Raw genomic sequence first — 21,575 nt, 5'->3', positions numbered from 1 at the left:
TGTCACACGTCAGAAGCAAAACAGCAAGTGGGAGATGGGCATATCTCCACTGTTTTATAACTGCCAGTGCTGAGTACAGATAGTCAATAGCCAGAGTCTGCTGGGAGGTAACAAAACGTCCAGACCTGACTATCACACACAGAGTTTGTTTATGAGATCAGTGCTGTTTACTGACAGGAAGAGACCCAGTTAAGCTGTTCATTTACTTGGAATGATGCATACTGGCACAGAGAAACCCAAACTGGAATTTTTGCCCATCTGCCCCCAGATTGAACATTCTGTTCTTTGTATTTATAAGAAAACAAGTTCTCAAGCCAACCAAGATTCAGATAACATAACTGTCAAAAGGAGAAACATGATTAATGAAGCTGTAAATATAAAAGCTCTAAAACTGAAGAAAGGTTTACGAAAGTAGCAGCAGCTTAATTACTTCACTGCTGCCTAAAGTACCACTTACATGTGGCTAAACCATCTTCAGTGCAGCCCTATGTACTTGGGACAGCTCTACAACTAATTGCAAACTTTCTTGGGTGGATTGTTTTATTGCTTTGTAGAGCTCCTAGCACAATGGGCTCCACTGTGACAGAAATAATAAATACTGATTTACCAACAGCGGCACATAAAGGACCACCACCAGTCAACCTCAGCTGCTAAGGTGTCACAAAAAAGCAAATTAAAGGCCTGATGAGAGCACTAACCTAAGAAATAAGAAAAGACTGTACAATATACTGCTGGCAGAGCTTAGAAACCATGCCTGAAAATACAGTCTGTCTCTTCACAACACCAATAGTAAAGGGGTTGAAAGCCCATGCAATTTAGCTTGCAAGCAAACAGCACTTGATATTTACACCCACGTAACCTGAATATTGTTATGCATCTGTTTTTAACCCCTGTTCTAGTATAAACTGCTCTTATTATGGAACCAGTTCTTCTCAATGGCTTCCTTGGACCCACTTAAGTGTTGGTCATAGCATACTGTATGGGGCCTGTATTTACAGCATAACTGTGTAACTGCTGAGCAGCCTTGGAACTAATGAAGGCAATCATGGTTTGACCGATTTATAGGTTTGTTCTGGACATGAGGAGGTTCTAGGAAAGAGAAGGTCTGCACTAAACAGAAGGGGGGAAAGGTACTTTTCTGTTATCACTTCAGCACTCAGACACCACTGACAGTGTAATCTTGTAGAAATACCGCACCTACATGTCTTCAGTCACTGGAGCCTGGTGTGTTTTTATGGAGTTAGTTGAAGGATTTGAATATTTTCACCCATAAGTTAATAAACCATTCAATCAGTGTCTTCCAAAGACCCCCATATGCTAACATACTTCCCACTTCTATCTTCGCCTGTGGAGTTTGTTCTTATGATCAAACGGGAAGCTCTGAGCCTGGCTCGGTGCTTGGCTTGTGGAAGAATTCTTCCCTCTGGGCCAGCTGCAGAACTGCCCCCAAGAGCCTACTGCAGCAAACCACAGTGCTCTTCTGACCCTGCAGAGGGGAGGCATGGATGGAAGGATCTAGGCAATGGATACCCAACCCCCATTGCTCCTTATGCTGGAGGGAGCTCCACAGAGCTGAGTCCCTCCCATATTCAGCTTCAACTTCCCACAGCACAAACTCTTCCTCGTGTCTGAGGACCTTCCACACCCATGGAGAAGTGGGTTAAAGTTGGACCCTAGAATTCCCGATCAAGTTTAGGTTGAGTTTTGTGCCAAGAGACGAGGAAACCCTGAAGCTGGTCTCTCTGTGATGAACAGTGTCCCCAGTCCTTGAGAAAAGTTCATTGTGGCACACAGGCACCAAGGCCAGAAATAAAGGCTGTTTTCCTTTGAAAGACTTATACGATTGTTGGGCTTACCAAATTTCAGAGTAGAGGGCAGCAGTTATTGGACTGAATCCCACTCACTCATCCATATCAGAAAAACTGATCAACGTAGCACGTTACTGTCAAGGCATTCTCTTGCTAACGTGTGCTTAAAAATACACACAGAAGTCACCTGACATTTATGGTATTGTCTTTGAAAACCTTTCAGGAGCCTGCAGAATTATTTCTCCATCAGCTTTATCCTGTTTCATCTGGTGAACAGCAATACCTTTCCCTCCGTTGAAATGGAATTAAAGTTAATATAGCTTCTTCTATTTAACGATTGACAAAAAACACAACATAAGCCTGCGCACACCAGCCTTTAACGGCAACACAATACTTGAAATAGAACTGGTTTATTAATGTTGTTGAAGAATAAACAGGGAACAAGATAAAAGTCTCATCAAGACAGTGGATTCTCTGGTCCACTTGCACATGAAAAAGAGGTATAGTAGTACTTCTTTAATAAATATATTTAAAACACCAGGAGGATTTTCCTCTTCAGATTTGATTCCTAAAACCTGAGAGTCTCCTTAAACACAGATTTTTTTTTGTGATTGAAGGCAAACAAACAAAAAAACCAATGTTAAATGCCTTTTACTGACCATCACTCTGTTAACAGTGTAAGGAAAAAAAAAAACATAACAGGCATCCTGGTAACAAGCACATAGATAGGAAAGATGTCCCTGAGATCTTTCCAGAAGATAATCTTTTACATGGCATACCAGGGAGATCCTCCAATCACAAAGGCCAGAAGAGACCATGATGCCACAATTCCACAAATTCTAAAAGGGGAAGAAAGTTAAAATGTTATCAGGCTATTTACATTTGGGATTAGTTGGGTGATTATGAAAGTGAGATTCCTCCCTGAGCTGGATCAGAGCTAATAGTCTCCCTCCATCTGCACTACTATATTACTGGATTAACAAAACATAGGAAATTTTAACCTGTAATTGCCCCTAATATTCCAGAATTGAACTTTCAATACAGCTTTACCTTTCCCCACACTGGGTATTCCAGTAATGGGTCTCAGAGATCAGCATCTGTCAATTATGACAGAGTGATGGTTTGGTGATGGCCACAAGAAAACATTTCCTTGGTGATACAAGTCAAGATTGGAACTCAGAGGTGGAAGATCATTTACAGTGTGACCATTCTAAACCACCGCATAAAGCCTGCTTCTGACTTACATGTTTTCATGATGGATCTACAGTGCAACATTACTTAAGAGTAATTAATTGTTTCTCACACAAAGATGCAGGTAAAGCTAGTTCAGGAGGGAATAATATTCCTGACTCACAGTAGAAGGCACAGGAGAGCATTATCACTTACTGTAGCAAGCAGTTCGCTTGTGGTGAGTGTCTCCAGTAGCGAAAGAGTGAAATCCGCAGATTAGGGTGATCTTTATAATCTCGCAGAACAACCCTGAAACTAAGAAATAAATCATAATTGCATTACATTAGATATATCTTGCATGCAGCTCTTATTGCATCCCCTTAACTAAAAGTTAGCAGGACTGGAGCAAGAGGACAAATAGGGACAGCGGGGGGGGAGAGGATGAGAGGGTGAAGAATTAGAATTTTGATCACTTACTCCTTAAATTTATTGGAGAGCAACAGAAATTGGTTCTCGGTCAGTCGTCTGACATCAAACTTGCACAGAGCTTTTAACTTTTGATAGATCTGTTCTTCATCCACCCCATCCCATCCCCGAACACTGGCAATCAGAAGAGGTGGACGCTGGCTAGGGACATCTGTGCCAGAGAAATTCTGGAAAATGAAGTGAAATTAAGCCAGAGACTCTCAAATTTAATCCACATTTGATTGTGGAAATACTAAAAGTGGTATTTAAGATCATTAAACACAACAGGCAAATAGTGACCAAGTGACTAAGTAATACCCACCTGTACAATACAAGGAAGTATTTTTTCATCTGTGGGCTCTTGTGGGCATGAACCATGAGAGCAAAATTTAAGTCACCAGAATGCATGTGAAAATAAAAATCCAAGGCAACAACCTATCCTCTAACAAACTATAGGAATCAGAAGCCTGGAAGTAGGGATACTTTAATACAGATGAGCACCTCTGAGTGTTCCCTGTATTTCCATCTCGTTATAGGTGCTGAAATGGGGAAAGAGATATCTTGGCCACAGTTAAAAGACTATGGGCTTGTCTTTATTACAGCGCTAAATCGGTGCTGCTGCAGTCATAGAATCATAGAATCAAAAGTTTGGAAGGGACCTCATGAGGTCATCTAGTCCAACCCCCTGCTAAAGGCAGGACCACTTTCCCTAAATAATCCCAGCCAGGGTCAGTCTAGCCGGACCTTAAATATCTCTAAGATGGAAGATTCTACCAACCTCCCTAGGTAACTCATTTCCAATACTTCACCACCTCCTAGTCAGAGAAAGTTTTTCTAATATCCAGCCTCGACTTCCGCAACTGCACTTCAAACCTTGCTCCTTGTTCTGTCCTCCGTCACACTGAGAACAGCCTAGCTCCCTCCTCCTTGGAGCACCCCTTCAAGTAGTTGAAGGTTTGCTATCAAATCCCCCCTTAGTCTTCTCTTCTGCAGGCTAAATAGCCTAGTTCCTTCAGTCTCTCTTCATAAGTCATGTGCTCTAGTCTCTAATCATTTTTGTTGCCCTCCGTTGGACTCTCTCCAATTGTTCCACGTCCTTTTTGTAGTGTGGCGCCAAAATGGACACAATATTCCAATCGCGCCTCACCAGTGCCGAATAGAGGGGAATAATCACATTCCCTCGATCTGCTGGCAACACTCCTACTAATACAACCAGTATGCTATTAGCCTTTTTGGGCTACAAGAGCACACTGTAGGCTCATGTTCAACTTTCCATCTACCGCAACCCAGATCCTTTTCTTCAGCACTGCTACTTAGCCAAATAGTCCCACCTGTCAGTGCATGGTTTTCTGTCCTAAGTGCAGGACTTCGCACTGTCCTTGTTGAACTTCATGAGGTTTCTTGGGCCCACTTCTCCAATTTGTCTAAGTCTCCCTGAATCCTATCCCTCCTTCCAGCGTTGTCACCACTCCCCCCAACTTTGGTGTCATCTGCAATTTACTTAATGTGCAATTCTATCCCATCATCAAGATCATTAATGAAGACATTGAATAGAACGGGCCCTAAGACAGACACAGTCGATGCAGTGGCGTCAATTTAGCAGGTCTAGTGAAGATGCAGTAAGTCAAGAGAACGCTCTCCCATCAACGTCATTAATCCGCCTCAATGAGAGGCGGAAGCTATGTCAAGAGGAGAGCATCTCCTGCCGACATAGCATGGTGTAGACAGCACATTAAGTACCTCACTTGGGGGGGGCGGAGGTAGTTTTTTAATACCTCGGAGCAATGTAACTTACTTCGACGTCAGCAGTGGTGTAGACAAGGCCCAGCCCATTTGTAACTGGTGACAAAATGAATATAAATGGGTAAAAATTCAGCACAATTGATTTTTTTAAAATGCTATTTAGACTGACACTGAGAAGTCACCTGCAGATGAAGATTCAGACACCAGCTGGCATTTTCTTTCACTCATGTGAAAGAGCAGATAGCCTACTAGCTTGTGCATCTGGGGAGTCAGATACAATGAGGGTAAACATGATGCACTTAAAACTCACGATTGTTGAAATGCCAGCTCGGACCAGATTCACCTGGTTCAGGTACTTGGTTAATGCACTGAGATACTGAGAGAAAGAGGGACCAGTCTCCAGCGTGTCACTATGTTGGAAAACAAAATTTAAAAAAAATATTCAGTGATCTACACTATAGGGAAATGGCACAGTACTACAGCTTTATGGAACTCCTAGCTACAACAGACCTTTAAGGGAACAGGAGCAGGGGAAGAACGAAGGATTTATTTATTTAGAATGTGAATATAGTGCTGGTAAAAGGAAACAGATTAACAGCCTTGCAGTATGAACTCCTCTGTGTACAGAACAGATACAGCACATACAGGGCAGATCAAGCTTCCCCAGAATCCCTCTGCCTGTGTACCTCAATCATAACAGAGGAAAAGACCACATCTACTGGTGCAAGGATAGTGCTGCTCAACACCCATATAACTCCCTTGTTATTCTCAACAGAAGCCAACAAGCGTACCAAACAGTGGGAAGGGGACAAACATTCACTAGGAACTTGACTAAAGCCATCAGTTCATTTCCCCATTGCTGTAGGATGGTAAGACCATTTGATCACTACCAGTCTGAGCTGGATTTGAAACAATGACTAAAAGAAGGAAGGATGCACAATTCCATTACCATCCTCCCAGGCCATTAAACCCCTCAAGATTATTTTTTTTAAACAAGGTTTCAGCCTCGAAACAAAAACTCTTTATAAAATAACAAGCTAATTACTTGGAGTAATGGCATTTTGAATAATGTTTTATTCAAAAACTGGACAAAGTTGTTGAATGGGAAATCACAAACTGACAGCTATTTTCTAAAAGAGCTATGAATGCAAGGTAATTCCCAAGGCAAAGAAGTTCATAAACACCACTCACCATGGCATTCTGCTGAGGAGCAAGTGAGCTACTTTCAAAAGAACTAAAAAGGAGGAACAATGAAGAGGTGACATTACAAGAGTGCAGAAACAAAAGCTAAGCAAACGTTCAATTCTAAAGAATTATATATATGGATAATTTGGCAGTTTATCGTTACGTAACAAGTACCTGTATTACCTACTATTGAATGAAGATGGTTTCAGTGGAAGGAAAGGAATTCCTGAATTCTAACAATTAAACCTTTAAGAACTGTCAGGTTTTACCTGATCCACAGAGAAATGCATCATAGGCCGCCTCATGGGGGGATTTCTTGTCAGCTAAGAGTCCAAAAAATGGAAAATAAATTAAAACATCTCCAGAACACTGTGCAAACTATTTTGGGTCAAAATAATCCTTCTCTCAATAAGCATCAGATTATCCAGTTTTCCTCTCATCTTTGCACTTCTTACTATTTCTAACCCCCCTCACAGAATCCCTATACCCCTGCAGTCTCTGCTGCTCCTCAGGAGCCTTCAAAATGATACTTCCAAGGAGGCAACAGTTAGACCAGTGGCTGAAGAAAAGATGGCATCACATCTAAAGGTTTATCACAGCAAACTTGCATTTATAAAAGGTCAGGATTGGCATTAAAGGTGTGAATGGACAGGTTCCCCTGCACATGTTCATTATGCTACTTACAGCTTTGTTTCTAACTTGCATTAGGATTCCCATGGAATAAAACAAAGACTCTTTATACAGAAATGAAAAGTTGCTTCATTGCACAGAACATACCATATTTTAAACAGTCACTTGCATGGGCAATCACTGGACATGTGGGGTTGGTGGGATTGAGGTCACTGTGGGAGAAAATGTGAAGTGTAAATTTTCATTCTTCGCCTATGCCTAAGGGAGGAGGGAAATTTTTAGCAAACGCTCTTTGCCCTGTCAGAGTAATCTCTATGGCTTTCCATTTTTAACACAACTGCTAAAGAGATTTCTTAAAAGAAGTTTCTCTACCATTAAGGAATAAAGCCATACAATACAAAAGCAGTGCAAGCAACAACTTAACTCTAATTTTCACCACCAACAAAGGAAGTCACATGGCTCAAATCCCTGCAGGCTACTTTGAAAACTTATCCCAGAGGTTTCAATTCTTAGCTTTGACTGATATTTGGGAGGAAAAAAAGGGGGGGAGGGGAGGGAACCTGGAATAGTCCAGAAGTACCAACTTGTGCCAGAGGGATCTGCATAAATCCACACACAGAGATTAGGAGCCAAGCAAGTTTGTGGCATGGAAACAAGGTATATGGGGTTCACAAATGTAGGAGCCTTCTACCCTCACAATACAGCTGAAGTAGATTTGAGCTTGTGACTGCTTCTCCTAGACTCAAGTATCCTGAAGGCTGTCTGCACACCTCCCCACGCTCCCAATTTACATATTCTTGTCCCTTGCCATAGATTACAAAAAAATCAGAAGGGATTATAATCTCAACTAAAACTACGGCTGCTTCAGACTTTGAAAGTCGGTTGTTTTCCCTGCCCATTTGGCTGTGTGGATGCCCACACTCCACACACTGGCCCAACAGACAAGACTTCCACAGAGATCTAAAAGCAGGCTAGTTCGAAGTTCCCTCCCTCACTCCATGCCCCCAATACTGTAACTCATGTTTGGTAAAGATGGTTATATGCAAGGGAGACATCAGAAGGCAGCATAGAGAATCCTATTCCGGTTGTGAAAAAGATCCTTTAACATCTGTGCAAGGAGAACATGAGTTTGGGCAATAGAATTCTCCTGTTTTGAACTATTAAAAAAAACAGCAGCCCCGATCCCAAGCCAATCACACTGCCTTTAATGGCTTCCCTTACATCAGTGACTGTCGAGGCAAATAGGGACCCATGCAGCTGCATACGTGTGCATGCTCTCCTTACTGGAAACAAATTCCCACATGTTGCACTCTGTGTGCATCTGCTGATATTGTATACCCTACCCAGAACATGTTCAAGTGCAGCAGAATGTTTTATTTGCATACAAAAGTGTGAATAAGGATCAGTAAAAACAGACTATTCCAAGGAGAGGTGCTAACTGACTGGTTCTGGAGGGAAGGCTGTCTTGATGCAGGGCTTTTGGAAAAGGCAATAAAGAGGATAAAAGTTAGGATTCTTGAAGTCGCCCAGAACAAGAGAAAACTTCCCAATGACTCTGGACATCCACTACGAAAAAGAAGTTAGTAAGGTTAGTGTTATAAAAGGAAGCTGCTTGAGAGCACTCATATACTCTATTTATCCACAGAGCAGATCCAGCACAAACAGTAGCAACACAAGGCTCTCCCCAAGGCATGGCATCCTAGCATGGTGTTTTGTCTGTGGAAGGAACACATCTATAGATGAGTAGTATTATAGTGTCCAGTCCTTACACTCTACCCATTCTGCTAATAAGAGTGCCATTTGTAATGTGGACACCTGTTCACTCAGCTAGGCTGAGGGCTTGTCTCCACTTACCAGTGTATCAGTGATCGATCCACTGGGGCTTGATTTAGAGGGTTTACTGAAAACCCGCTAAATCGACCGCAGATCACTCTCCTGTTGACTCTGGTACTCTACCAGAATGAGAAGAGGAAGGGGAGTTAACAGGAGAGTGTCTCCCGTCGACATAGTGTAGTGTGGATCCTGTGGTAAGTAGATCTAAGCTACATCAATTTCAATTACCTACTACATAACTCAAATTGCATAGCTTAGATCAACTTTTCCCCATAGTGTAAACCTGCCCTGAGCTTACAAACGCATTCCACTTAAGACTCTATGCAGTGGTGAGATAGTATTAAGTTACTGCCAACCCCAGCTCTAGCCCAAATTCAAGATCAGAGCAATAATGGTAGAAAGCTTCAGAGCCCATTATCAATCCAGTAAGCAATCCTATCCTCTAGGATTCAGCATAGGACCTAGTTTGCTATATATATTTCTACATCAGAACATAAGCCAGTTTCCATCCTAATTTAATACTGGTTTGAATAATTCAAAAGGCGGAATTTTAAACAATGTACTGACTATTATAGGTCTATAGGTAAAACTTCTTCCTCTGATGTTAAAGCCAGATTAGAAAAGAAGGAAACTGGTTGAACAATCTCAACCCACAGTGCAGCAGGAAAGAAAAAAAATGTATAAAAATATTGCATGACTGACTTTTGAAATACCCTTCCCAAGATGATTCATGGACCAGCTGGTAGGGCTCAAATCCCCAGAATTCAATGCTCACCTGCACAGGATTTCATAAACTTCTAGGAGGTTAGATGCTCGAGGAAACTGAAATTCCTGTAAGAAAACAAGGCAAGACATTTCTGATGTGGTGTTTTGGAGGAAAGGAACCACAGGATCAGAAAACAAACCGAAACAGCCAGACCATCTAAAACATGCTGTGTGGTAGAAACAGTGCAGGTACCACCACTCACCACTACAGAAGGGAAAAGGCTGCTGGCCCACCTGCTTGGCAGAAGAGGTAGTACAGCTCCAGGGGAAAGAGGATTTAAAAGGTGGTAATGAAGACATAGGATAATTTCCAGAGTCCTTCCATCAGGGAAGCAAGATGCCTTAGTGCAGTAGTCCCCAAATTGTGGGGTGCCCCCCACTGAGGGCACAGAGGTACGTTCTGTGGGAGCACAAGGGGGCTTAGGCCAGTCCCTATGGGGAACGGGAGGGAGTGCCACTCAGCCATGCTCTGTCCCCAGCTCCACTCCAGCTCCAGCCCCACCTCCAGCCGAGGCCCCGGCTTCCGGCCACAGCTTCCCGCCACAGTTCCAGCCTCAGGCACAGACAAATTACATTACAGGTAAGGGGGGGGCCACGACATAAGTTTGGGGACCACCACCTTACTGCAGCATTTAAAACTAGTCCCTGCTCTATAACGAGTGTGAGATCAGGACCTTCTTTCTATTTAAGTGTGAGGCAAGTTTTATTTCCCAGAACAAACTTTCATATCTTACCTTCCAAATTGATTTTGTTACATTCTTGGTGTCTATGAGGACAGGAAACAGGCTGTGAATATTCCTTTTAAACTCCTCATAGCTTTCTGAAAGAAAAACAAAGAAGCAAACATTCAGAAAAAAAAATATTACAGAACTGAGAAAAAGGAAACTCGGCACTCTATGAGTAAACAAAGTTAAAGTTTCCGTCTGGTTTTATGCCCCATGGGAGAAGCACACTGGGAGCATTCTGGAGGGAGCAGGTCCTGCCCCAGAGGTGGGAGACAGTGCAGTTATCTAACATCAGCCCGGTCACACTATACGGAGTAAATGATTATCACTGAGCTGTGCTGCACTTCTGCCCAACGATTAAAAAAGCTGTTTTGGGGAGAGGAGCACCAGCATTTGAATGCTGCTAAAGATTACACTACCTGGGAGGGGCTTGTAAAACTTGTCATGAAGATGCAGAAGGTCCATGAGCATGTTGTGTCCCACCATTGGCTATGGGGAGAGACATAAAACAGTATCAGCATGTTCTTACAGAAGGTAGGTCAAGTGACCAACTTTAGACACGTCCAATAGCCCAACTTCTTTACTACATGGGTAACACCCATACAAGCCTCTTCAAAAGCAACAAGGCCTAAAACAGTATCACAGTGAGGCCAATATCATCCCCAGCTGGGTTTGCGCTCTAAACTTTAGGGTGAGGGGGGCATTTATTGGTAGCATTTTGTTTAAAAGAGATCTGAGGAACTGGGAGGAGGGGAAGAGTGGAAGGGGAGACCATAGCCTTTAAAAATCTGTCTGGGTTAGCTGGCCCAGAGAGATTTTTTTTGGTTGTCAGATCTACAAACTTATTCTGGGATCTGAGCACCCAGCTGAGATCTTTCTGCCATATACATCACCAGGATAAAGAAACTGGATCTTATTCAACAATTTTGCTAGGAACACAGGAATTTCTATACTTGATCAGGCCATAGGTCCACGTGGTGCAGTGTGCTGGCTCTGACAGTGGCCAGAACTATATGTTTTAGAGGAATCTGCAAATGCATAATTATGTCAAAGTGGAATAACTTACCCATAGGAATGTATCTGACTAACTCTCAGATGGTGGCTTATGCCTTGAAATGTGACAGATTTTATTACTTCTGAACTTTCGGATTTTTTACAAATTGTTTGAAATGTACGAGTCAGAACAGAGCCTAGATCACTCTCCCGCAGGCAAGCTTGCTTTGCAGGATATCACGAATACAACACAGTAAAGTCTGATTTTTGGATCAATAAAGTAAGAAGGTTTTAACAGAATACACTTGAAGCACATCTGCTTACTTAACAGATCTGCTATGTTTAATAGCCATTTTTCTTGCCAAAATTACACTTTAAATACTAACTTGTTTTACTGACAAGTGTGAAGGGGTTAATGAAGCCAGTCTGTGCAGCCACTCACTGCTTTGAATCTGTTTACTCAGCTCCATACAAAACATCTTGCATACTTCACCACCACTCTGCTACTATAGTAACAATCCAAGAATTCTAAAGGTGGGAAAAGGGATGGTGAACGTCACCTTCTTGGCTTCAACGAGGGTCTGGAAGAGGTTGGTGAAACCCCGGGCAGAGAGAAGAACAAGCTCCTTTCGGCAGCAGTCACAAGAAGAGTTCTCCAGACACCAGCGATGCCATGGACTCACCTTTTTCACCATCACCTGGAAGAAAAGAGTTACTACAACTCTGGAGAAATAACCTTGCGCGCACGCGCACACACACACACAGCTTGTCTGGTAACGGTATTAATGCTGAAAACAGGTTCAATTTTCAGACTGCCAAGGCTCTGGAGACAGTACTTCAATGCAGAAGGTGAAGACTGTCTTTCTTCCATCACTGAATGGTGATCAATGGCGATAAATGAAACTAACTCTGAAGGGAGTTACTTCCAGGCCTCCTTAGCTAGAAGGATGGTGGACATAAAATAGGTTGCCTGTTTCAGGATGTGAGTGGGTAGGTATGGAATTTAAGTGCTCTTAGCGCTAGTAATAGATATTCCATTGACAATGCTGAAACAAGATGCCCTCTATCCATAAAACAGATATAGCAGGGACAACAGCAGTGCAGGTTTCCTCACACCAAAGTGCATCAACGCTAACTCTAAGGGCACACACTTAGGTGTGAAATGGGAGCTCAGGAAATGTGTCCCATCTATAGCCTCTGTTTGAGAACAATAAGAGTGCTAGTTGCAATATTGCTTTTTGTGATATTTTTAAGATTCTCTCTGGCATCTGGACTGAGACCACTTGTTTCCTGAATAGGTCACCCAATAGTCCTTGTTTTTATTCAATAAACAGCATGTCAGATTCAAGCTGATGACCTAGATGAGAAAGGCCATGTAATATTACTGTTCTAACAAACCAGCAACAGAATAGCGCTAAATTCCATACCTACCCACTCACAGTTTAACAATGAAAAAGCAACTACTGAAGACCACGTGTTCGCTTTTGTGGACACCTGAGGGAGTGGGTTTGAGAAGCCTAGAAATTCTGAGAGTCATTTCAGACTTTGCCTAAGAGCAATCCTTCTGGAAGAGGAGGCTTTGGGATTGAGAGAGAAACAGAGGCCAAAGCTTCCCAACCCATAGGATCCCAGAAAAGAGAACCTGGTTCAGTCCCGTTGCACGGTTCTTTTGCAAGCTCCCTCCTCTTCCAGGAACCTTTCCATTAAGGCATAAACAAGATTTCAGAATCACAGCAGGAAGAACAGGCACACACATATCTAAACTGAAGTCCCACCTTCCAAAGGGCTTCATTTCCAACTTACCTTCTGGTCTCCAAAAGGCTCTGTCCAAACATCTGGAAGTGCCTGTCTCAGAATCAGCTGTACCTCAAATATCTGAAAACCTGAGACCAGAAACCAAAAGACTTAAAGGTGGGGAAAAGTTTGCTTGGTAGAATAAGAATGTTTTTCAATGGAAGAATAAAATAGAGTGGAAAGCAAGATAAAAATTAAATATTTATGGCATACAAAATCCAGAAAAGAGGGCTGACAATTTGAGTCATACCTATTTCAAATTATTTTTAAAAATATCTTTGAATATATATCTTAATACATTTCCATGCAAGAGGCACACAATTGAGCCAGAAAACCTTAGAACAAGAAAAGCTGTCAGACTTACTACTCCCAGCCCTGGAAAATCCACCTCAATTCCAGAAACAGCCATTGATACCAAACAATCTCAAGGAAAAAAAACCCTTCCACAATAGAGCTCATCATAATGACGAAAAGGCAGCAACAGAGCACAGTGATGAAAACATGACCAGAGCCAAAAGGCTTGGCGGCAGCAATGGTGAGCTGGGTATGTTTTTTTTTTTTAAAGTGAAAAAGCAAGAGTGTTACAAGACAGGCACCTATGTAAGTGGGCTGAACAAGCAGCAATCCCCATCTATTCAGAAAAGGTGTTACAGCCACTGAGAAATTACAAATGAGGAAAGAATCCCATTTCATACCACTAATATCATGTAAAACCATAGAGCCTCCCTCTTCTGCTGATGGCACCCAGCGTGTCACATCATCAATCACCTTTTTCACTTTATCCTTGTCCAAAGTGCTGAAATGAGATCAGAAAAGAAAAAAAAGTGAGAAAGCTGCAAAAGCAATCACAAGCAAGACTCTACTTTACAGGAGGCCCCCTTCCCTCCTGTTGTAGTCATTCTGTGGAGCAACAGACAGCATCATCCTGTGACCGTTCACCAGACTCTGTATATTCCCCAAGGGAACAGAAATGGCAGTGAGACATTATGTCAGTTTCAGTATTCCTATAAAACGTAAATTGAGTGAAAAATAAAGGTCAAATACTAACAGAAGTCACTAGAGGAGCGATGGTTTTGGAAGAGCTTTACCTGCGAACTTTCCAGTTTCCAGTTAAGAGACCTTGCTGAAGTTTCTTCTCCTGTACCTCATTCGTATATGGGATTCCATCTTTCAGAAACTGAATGGGGGGAAAAGGGGTTTATCATAGGATTTTCAGGTGTTAAATTAGAAAAATAGTATGAGGACAGGGACCCTCAAAATTGATATTTATTTGTGAAATCTGTGCCATTTCTAATATGATGGCCTTTCCCCACTCCTCTCTCAAAATGCTTCCCAACATTTTCTAAAAAAGTCAAACGTTCCCTCGTAACCCAACTTGTATGCATATGCAAAGGAAGGGAAAGGTTTTATTTTATGATTCCAAAGGATTCACAGGTACAGAGAGGAGAAAAACTGAATTATGAAAGATTGTGCATGAAATTTGAAGTCCTGACCATTTGTGATTATTTAAGAGCCGACAGAGAAAGTACTCAGTGTCAGGATTCTAATCCAGGTTTTCAAGACAAATTCCAGCTCTTTAATTACATTTGATTTAATTAAATTCTCCAGCCATTTCAACTGGGTACTCTTTTTTTCACTCCCTGACTTATCATATGCTTCATTTATTCAAAGACTGGCTGTGCCAGGATACAGGTAAAGACAGGCATTTACCCCTCTGCTGATAAGGAGATGGGAAGTACGTGGAGGTGCCCTATGGCCAGTGGCAGCTAAGGCTGGTGTCACAGGACAGCAAAGAGGTGCCCAGTGACCAACTGCGACAATGTGAAGCAATAGTACAGGGTCCACAGTGTTAGTTAGGGGTTCAGTTTAGTAACCACTGCCAAAGATGTGGTTACTGCCCCCTGGTCATGGAACAGCAGTGTCCAAAGCCCTGTATTGCTACGGACACACAACAAAACAAACCCAAAGCAAGTATTCAAAGCAGCCGTTGTACTGAAAAAGTAGCAGGCTGCTGCTTACAGAAGGAATGCAGAGTTTGCGGATATTTTTCCTTAATATTTCCCCATAACTACACAAGCCTCCTCTGCTCTAGTCACTTACAACAGAGAATGTACCTTATTATAATCAAAACCGTAATGCGTCAGGAACTGAATGCTAGATGCCTGGAAAGAGAATTCAGAGTCCATGACTCCAAACGTTGTGGGGAAGAGGAAGAAGTTATAGGAGTGTGCAACATACCTACAACGAAAAAGAAAGAGGTCTAAAACAGGATCAGGAGGAACAATTGCACAAAGGAATCTCAACTGCATTATCTCTCTCATAAAAGACAGCTATGAGTTTATTTAGAAAGAATACTTTATCTTTACTTACTTGTTTGATTCTTCATGTGAAAATATAGACAACCCTGAAAGAAACAAACACAAACTGAAGTCTTAGTATTGAAGGCCAGCTGGGTCTCCTTGGTTTCCTGTTTACTAATATTGTGAAAATTAAATAGTGGATACGGGAGTTCTCCTCCCTATACCATTTTAGTCATTTACTAAAGCTGCTGCACTAGAATTTTACTAAACTCCAGATCACTGCCAGGTTACAGAGACATGAACATCGGTTCCCAGATAGTTAAACAGAAATAAGATTTTAGGGCTCAATGGGAAGACAAATTAATCTTCAGAAAGAAGTAGCCCTTACTGAAAAGAGACTAAGCAATGGCAGAGAAGAGGAAAATTATTGAAAGCTACAAACTGTGCTGTAGGTTTACAGGCCTTTCTACTCTACAAAAGTGTTGGGACACTTGGTTACAACACTACACTGATCTCCTCAGACCACAATAAATGCTCTCATAATCTAAGACTTTAAAGGTGACCTGCAAACCATTTTTAAAGATGGCACTTGGAACTTTAATTTCATTATGAAACATACTCCCCCTTCGAACACCCTAAAAAGGAAGGGTCCTACCCTATTGTTTTTAAACATTAGAAATATTAGAAATGTCAATTCCTGTTTTCCCTTGGTATTGATGAAGATGCCTTGGAGGAGGCATACTAACAGCTCACAGTGTGACTAGAAAAGATGGTTGAATCTACAGTAAAGATATTCTTAATTCAAAATATTAGTCATTGAAGTTAAATAGACGTTAACCAAAAAAATTACACCATTTAACTAAATATCTTAGTACTTCTAATTTTCTCAGCTTTCCGTGTCAGGACCTGCATGTCAGCACCTTCAGCATGCTTCAGGGACAGACATACCTGTATTACAAAGTGAAAGCATGCTTTAATTGGGTCAATCTACACAGATGTGTAAATGGATGAGGAAAAAAATGAAGCTCCTTCCAGAACAACACTCTACCTTTTCAGCCAGCAGGGGTTTCAGCACGGAAGGTTCAAATATCTCCTTCGCATCCCTACATTGGTTCAAAACACTCTGCAACCCAGGAAGCAGATTCAGAGATCATAATCTAGCCGGCCTTTATTTAGTGATATCACCAAAAAGTTGATATGCCCTCATTTCTGTCTCCCCCAAATCAAACTGAATACCTCAGTCCTCATGAAAAGCCCCTACAATAGCAACCTAAAATGCCAGAAGACAAAATGAAGCTTTATAAAGCAGAATATTTCATTATCTAACTTTAGAGAAAATAATATTTTCTAGTACCTTCCGTTTGAAAATCTAAGTGATTTATTAACATTAACCCTCACAAAAATATGTGAGCTAGGTATTATCTCCATTTAACAGGTGAGACTATTAAGGCACAGAAAGGTTATATTTCATGCTTTACAGTCACACCGCAAGTCAATGACAGAGTCTGGAACAGAACTGAGAATGACTGACTTTTATTACATTTTTCTTTAAAGATAACAGATACCTTAACAGTGTTTTTTAAAACTAATTTGCAGCAATATAAAGTAGACTGTAAATTCTTGCATAGCCAGCCTGATTTTAAACTACTTAAGATGTATGTATGCTGATGACATTATTCCTTAATAAAAAAGGGATCTAGTACGGAGGACAACCAGTGCAAACACAGCAGACAAGCAAAAACAGAATTGCACACCTTTATCCTTCCCAGAAAGTCCTACAATCCTCTAGTAGACAAGATGCTATGTGTCAAGTATCAGAGGGGAAGCATGTTAGTCTGGATCTGTAAAAAGTGTCAGAGTCCTGTGGCACTGTGTAGACTAACAGACGTATTGGGGCATAAGCTTTCATGGCATTCATCTGACGAAATGGGTATTCACCCACAAAAACTTATGCCCCAATACGTCTGTTAGTCTAGAAGGTGCCAAAGGAGTCTTTGTCGCTTTTTATAGATGCTATGTGTTAGCCATATTCAACTAGTTTATGAAATGCTAGTAAATACTTAGGAAGAAGTGGAATTTTATCTTTTCTGACAACAATGAACAAAAGATCTCACCGAGCTGATTGACTGTGAACTTCTGAACACTCTGTCTGGCCTTCAGATACCACTCAGCAGGTGAATCGAAGAGACTATTAAATGATCAGAAGGGGGGGGGGGGGGAATACTCCCATCATGTACTGTTTTACTTTCTCACCGCAACTTCTACCATTATTTTAACTCACTAGATCATATGACAACATTTTGAATGTGACATCTTTACCTGGGCTGTTTGCCTTGTGGAAAGACTGAATGTAAACCTGTGAATTCCATATCAAGCCCTATAGAGACAGAACACAAAAAAAGATTCCAAAATGTGACTCTGCCGTTCTCCAGCCTTTTGTACTGACTACAAACAGACAAAGCAGTGATCTAAATTCCCAACACAGTACTAAGAAAATTAAATCCCCCCAATTTCTCCTCTTAACCCAGGAATTATTCAGCCAGACAGCAGTTGGGTAGGGAATTACTCCTTCAAAACAAAGACAATTTGGAAGTTCATTTGATGTTTACTCATCCCTGAATGTAGCATTAAAACATATAGTTGCATTAGACAGCATAGCATATTAGGACCTAAAGGAAAAAAAGGATGTTTAATCAGCACCACTATGGCCAACACAAGCTCACCAAGACAAGCAGTGCAAACGCAAACTGGGTTCATTCTCCATCTGCCATTCACTAACGTTCTCACCCAAAATTGAAGCTTTATTTCTGGGAGCAGTTTAAAATACCAGTACAGACTCCCTGTCACTTTTCACATCCTTGTGAGATGTAGTTTAGTTAGATGATTTTCTATACTATTCCTCACTAGTGACAATCACTGACAGGAAAGATTGCAACCACACTGTCTATCTGAGGAGGCACAGCAGAGGCAAAGACCAGGGACAGGAAATGGACAATTAACAGTAACGCACTCTAGTATCCATAGTTACAATTCAGGTTAAAATGTTATATGGATGGATAAAGTGCTCTCCTAGGCTAGGTCTACACAAGGAGCACTTTATTGATATAGCTATACAAGTACACTATACTGGCAACACACCCCTAATGTTAACATAGCTTATACTGGCAGAACTGAGCTTATACCAGCCCCTGCCAGCAACATAAATATTTAATACCAGTTAACTATAAAAAATACAGTTTTGCTGGTATAACTGTGTCTAAGCTAGATATGTTGGCCAGAATTCAGAACTCATCAGCCCTCTGACCAACATAACTCTGCCTGCAAAATTTTGTAGTGTAGACCTGACCCTAGTCTCTCCATTCACCCAGAGCATCACCGCAGAGTACAAGTTGTTTGGATGCCTCAGTTGTACATTCCCATACTTTCCAATAATTTGAGGCTTAATCTTAACGCTGAACTTTTTTTAAAAAATTATAACTACAACATCCTTCTAAGGTTGTATATTTTTACTTTTAAGTTACATATGTATTCTTCTCTCAGCCTTACCTCCTGTTTAACAGTTACTGAATGGAAAGTAACTTGTGCTTCATTTACAGATCAGGGAAAAAGGGAACATTTCAAGGACAACGGAGGAGAGAATGGGAGAAAACAAATGACATGTTCCTACTGGGACACTGTACACTAACTGTGATATGATACACACCAGGGGTAGGCAAACTTTTTGGGGCTCAGGGTAGGGGTTTGGGGTGCACGAGGGGTGTGGGGTGCTGGAGGGGGCTCAGAGCAGGGGTTTAGGGTGCATGAGGGGTGCAGGGTGCAACAGGGAGCTCAGGGCAGGGGTTTAGGGTGCAAGAGGGGTTCGGGGTGCATGCTCTGGCCCAGCACCGCTTACCTGGAACAGTACCAGGGTGGCAGCAGCGCACACAGAGCCCAGGGTAGGCTCCCTGCCTCCATGCTGCTCTGGCACCACATCCCTGCAGCCCCTGGGGAAAGGGGGGGCAGAGGGCTCCGTGCGCTGCCCTCACCTGCGGGTACCTCCCCTGAAGCTCCCATTGGCCCCAGGTCCCCGTTCCCAGCCAATGGACACTGTGAGGGGCAGTGCCTGCAGGCAGGGGCAGCACACACAGCCCTCTGCCCACCCCCACGCCCCCAGGGACATAAGGATGTGGTGCCGTCCACTTCTGGGAGCGGCACAGGGCCCACAGCACCATGGGGGTGGCAATCTCATGGGCTGGATCCAAAGCCCTGATGGGCCAGATTCGGCCCACAGCATGCAATCTGCTCACCCCAGATATACACACTAATGATGATTCAAGTCTTAAATAGAAAACTGGGAAAAACATCTAGGGTGGCTTGTCTACACTATAAAGTATAGCTATACTGGCAAATCCTTGCAGCAGAGATGCAGTTTATGCTAGCAGAAGAACTCCTTGTGCCGTTAAAGGCATTAAATTGCCTCTCCAAATGACATCATGCCAGCAAAAGTTATTTCACCATGTGTGACTTTTTTCACATTCCTAACTGACAGCCATGGCAGCAAAGCTTGAGACACTCTGCTCTACCAGTTATCTGAACAAAATAAGCTATACCAGCAAAAGAACTCAGACACATAACTACACTGGTAAATCTTTTATACTGTAGACAAGGCTTAAGACTGAATTCCTTTTCCAATCCCTTGTTTTAATCATTCATGATGAAGAGGCAAAGCGAGATAGCAGAGATCACTGAAACTGGGAAGGAAGGGGAAAAGAATTCTGAAGTCTTATAAAAATTATTCTTATTAGTTACCATGGTGCAAGCCTTTCCGTACATGATTATAACTGGCTCTACCTACCTTCCAATACAGAGAGGGCAAAAAAATATGATTAGATGCATATATGGGCAGAAGAGGCAGTTTTGCTTTAGTGCTTGTCTGCGTCCTTTTTGACAGTACTTCTCTGCCATTCTAGATGTATCTCAGCGGTTTCTCTATAGGCTTTCCAAAGGGTACCACACATATCTTCATCAGCACCAAATTTTTTTCCTTGATATCTACTGCACAAATAGACCCAACTTTGTGCATATGCCTCTCTCTGCAGTATTCAATGGAAATGGAAAATTCCTATTTCCCTTGTCACATTTGGCAGTAGAAGTGTAGGTGCTGGAACTAGGGGTGCTGCTGCTGCATCCGCTGGGTTAAAATAGTTTCCATCAATGGTTCAGTGGCTCTCAGCACCCGCTATACAAACTGCTCCAACGCACAATACCCCTGAATGGAAGAGGGCTTGGGGAAAAAGTCAGGGGACAGACGGACAACAGTATTTATCAACTGGGGGCCAAGCCAAGACAGGACAGACCAATCCATTCGTCAGGGCCCGATCTGGCAGCTGAGCTCATCGGGGGTACACCCTGCACGGTTTGGCACCATAGGGCAAAGGTACGCGACCAGGTGAGGTGATGCCACTGCACTGGCTCTCGGCTCTGGGCCGTCTCACGTGCAGGGCGCGGACCCGGCTGCCCGACTCCCGAGGCCCAGTGCGAACAGCCACTTTCGCTCTGGGCAGCGAGCCCGGCGGTGAGGCCAGCGGCAGCCCCGGAGCCAGCGGGCGTGGGAGGTCCCACGTCTCCCCTCCCTGCTGCAAGGGGTGCGGACGGCAGGGAAGCTCCGTCCCGCCACCCTGCTCCAGGCAGGGCCGCTCACCCAGGAACTCGCAGCCCAGGACCAGCGCCTGCAAGCGGGGCAGGCTCTGCGCGAACTGCCCAGCCCCCAGCTCCATGCCCGCCGCTCCCACGCGAGGGCCGAGCAGAAAAGCCCGCGCTCTGGTAGGGCGTTCTCGGGCCGCAACTAGCGCCTCGAGGGCACGCCCGTTTGATTGACAAGAACAGCAGCGAATCAGCGGTCGGTTAGTAACGTGAGCACCGTCCTCTCCTTTCTTCCCTCAGACTCTTAAAGGGACCGCGCCGCCGCCTGAAGGGCTGCGCTCTGCTCTCCGCAGGGGCGCGTTACTAGCGAGGGGAGCCCGCGGCGGCTGCACAGTAATTGCATGATGCCGCCCTTGGAACCAGGCCTGGGGACGGGGGAGCCCCCATCGCACTGACAGGCGGCTCGGTGCCGCCTCGTCCCATGCCCGGGCGGGGAAGCGATCGCAGGGGAAGGCGCGTCGGTCCATGGTCCTAGGTCTCCT

The 21,575-nt window shown here is 43.1% G+C and overlaps 1 protein-coding gene across 5 annotated transcripts; it reads right to left on the bottom strand.

Moving 5' to 3' along the window:
* Positions 1 to 2,202: 2,202 nt before the first annotated feature.
* On the bottom strand, positions 2,203 to 21,255 carry PNLDC1 (PARN like ribonuclease domain containing exonuclease 1). Of its 5 annotated transcripts, none has more exons than XM_032793189.2 (19): positions 21,092 to 21,255; positions 17,731 to 17,788; positions 17,526 to 17,599; positions 15,482 to 15,515; positions 15,226 to 15,349; positions 14,200 to 14,288; positions 13,807 to 13,907; positions 13,121 to 13,200; positions 11,878 to 12,015; positions 10,744 to 10,813; positions 10,334 to 10,419; positions 9,610 to 9,665; positions 7,149 to 7,213; positions 6,641 to 6,694; positions 6,378 to 6,420; positions 5,497 to 5,596; positions 3,456 to 3,631; positions 3,195 to 3,293; positions 2,203 to 2,647 (listed from the first exon to the last, which is right to left on the bottom strand). In XM_032793189.2, exons 1-19 carry the CDS (start codon positions 21,165 to 21,167, stop codon positions 2,575 to 2,577), a joined length of 1,596 nt encoding a protein of 531 aa, XP_032649080.1. In that variant the 5' UTR covers positions 21,168 to 21,255; the 3' UTR covers positions 2,203 to 2,574. The 5 variants fall into 5 exon arrangements, 4 of the variants coding, with proteins under 4 accessions (XP_032649080.1, XP_074920181.1, XP_032649083.1 ...); XM_075064080.1 differs by lacking the exon at positions 21,092 to 21,255 and adding an exon at positions 20,529 to 20,991; XM_032793192.1 differs by lacking the exons at positions 17,731 to 17,788; positions 21,092 to 21,255 and adding an exon at positions 16,460 to 16,681 and having other exon boundaries at positions 17,526 to 17,601.
* Positions 21,256 to 21,575: the final 320 nt, after the last annotated feature.

The sequence above is a fragment of the Chelonoidis abingdonii genome, chromosome 3 (genome assembly GCF_003597395.2).
Source record: "Chelonoidis abingdonii isolate Lonesome George chromosome 3, CheloAbing_2.0, whole genome shotgun sequence".
NCBI classification, from domain to species: domain Eukaryota; kingdom Metazoa; phylum Chordata; order Testudines; family Testudinidae; genus Chelonoidis; species Chelonoidis abingdonii.
This window is presented reverse-complemented; position numbering and strand designations above follow the sequence as displayed.

Bases quoted from the DNA above. Each gene is read 5' to 3' on its own strand.
- PNLDC1 (XM_032793189.2), bottom strand. From the start codon at position 21,167: ATGGAGCTGGGGGCTGGGCAGTTCGCGCAGAGCCTGCCCCGCTTGCAG. The intron at 10,814-11,877 runs GTGACGTTCACC...CTCTCCCCATAG, and splicing joins CCCTCGTTGAAGCCAAGAAG to CCAATGGTGGGACACAACAT. The intron at 3,632-5,496 runs GTGAGTTTTAAG...TTCATTTTCCAG, and splicing joins GAGCTGGCATTTCAACAATC to AATTTCTCTGGCACAGATGT.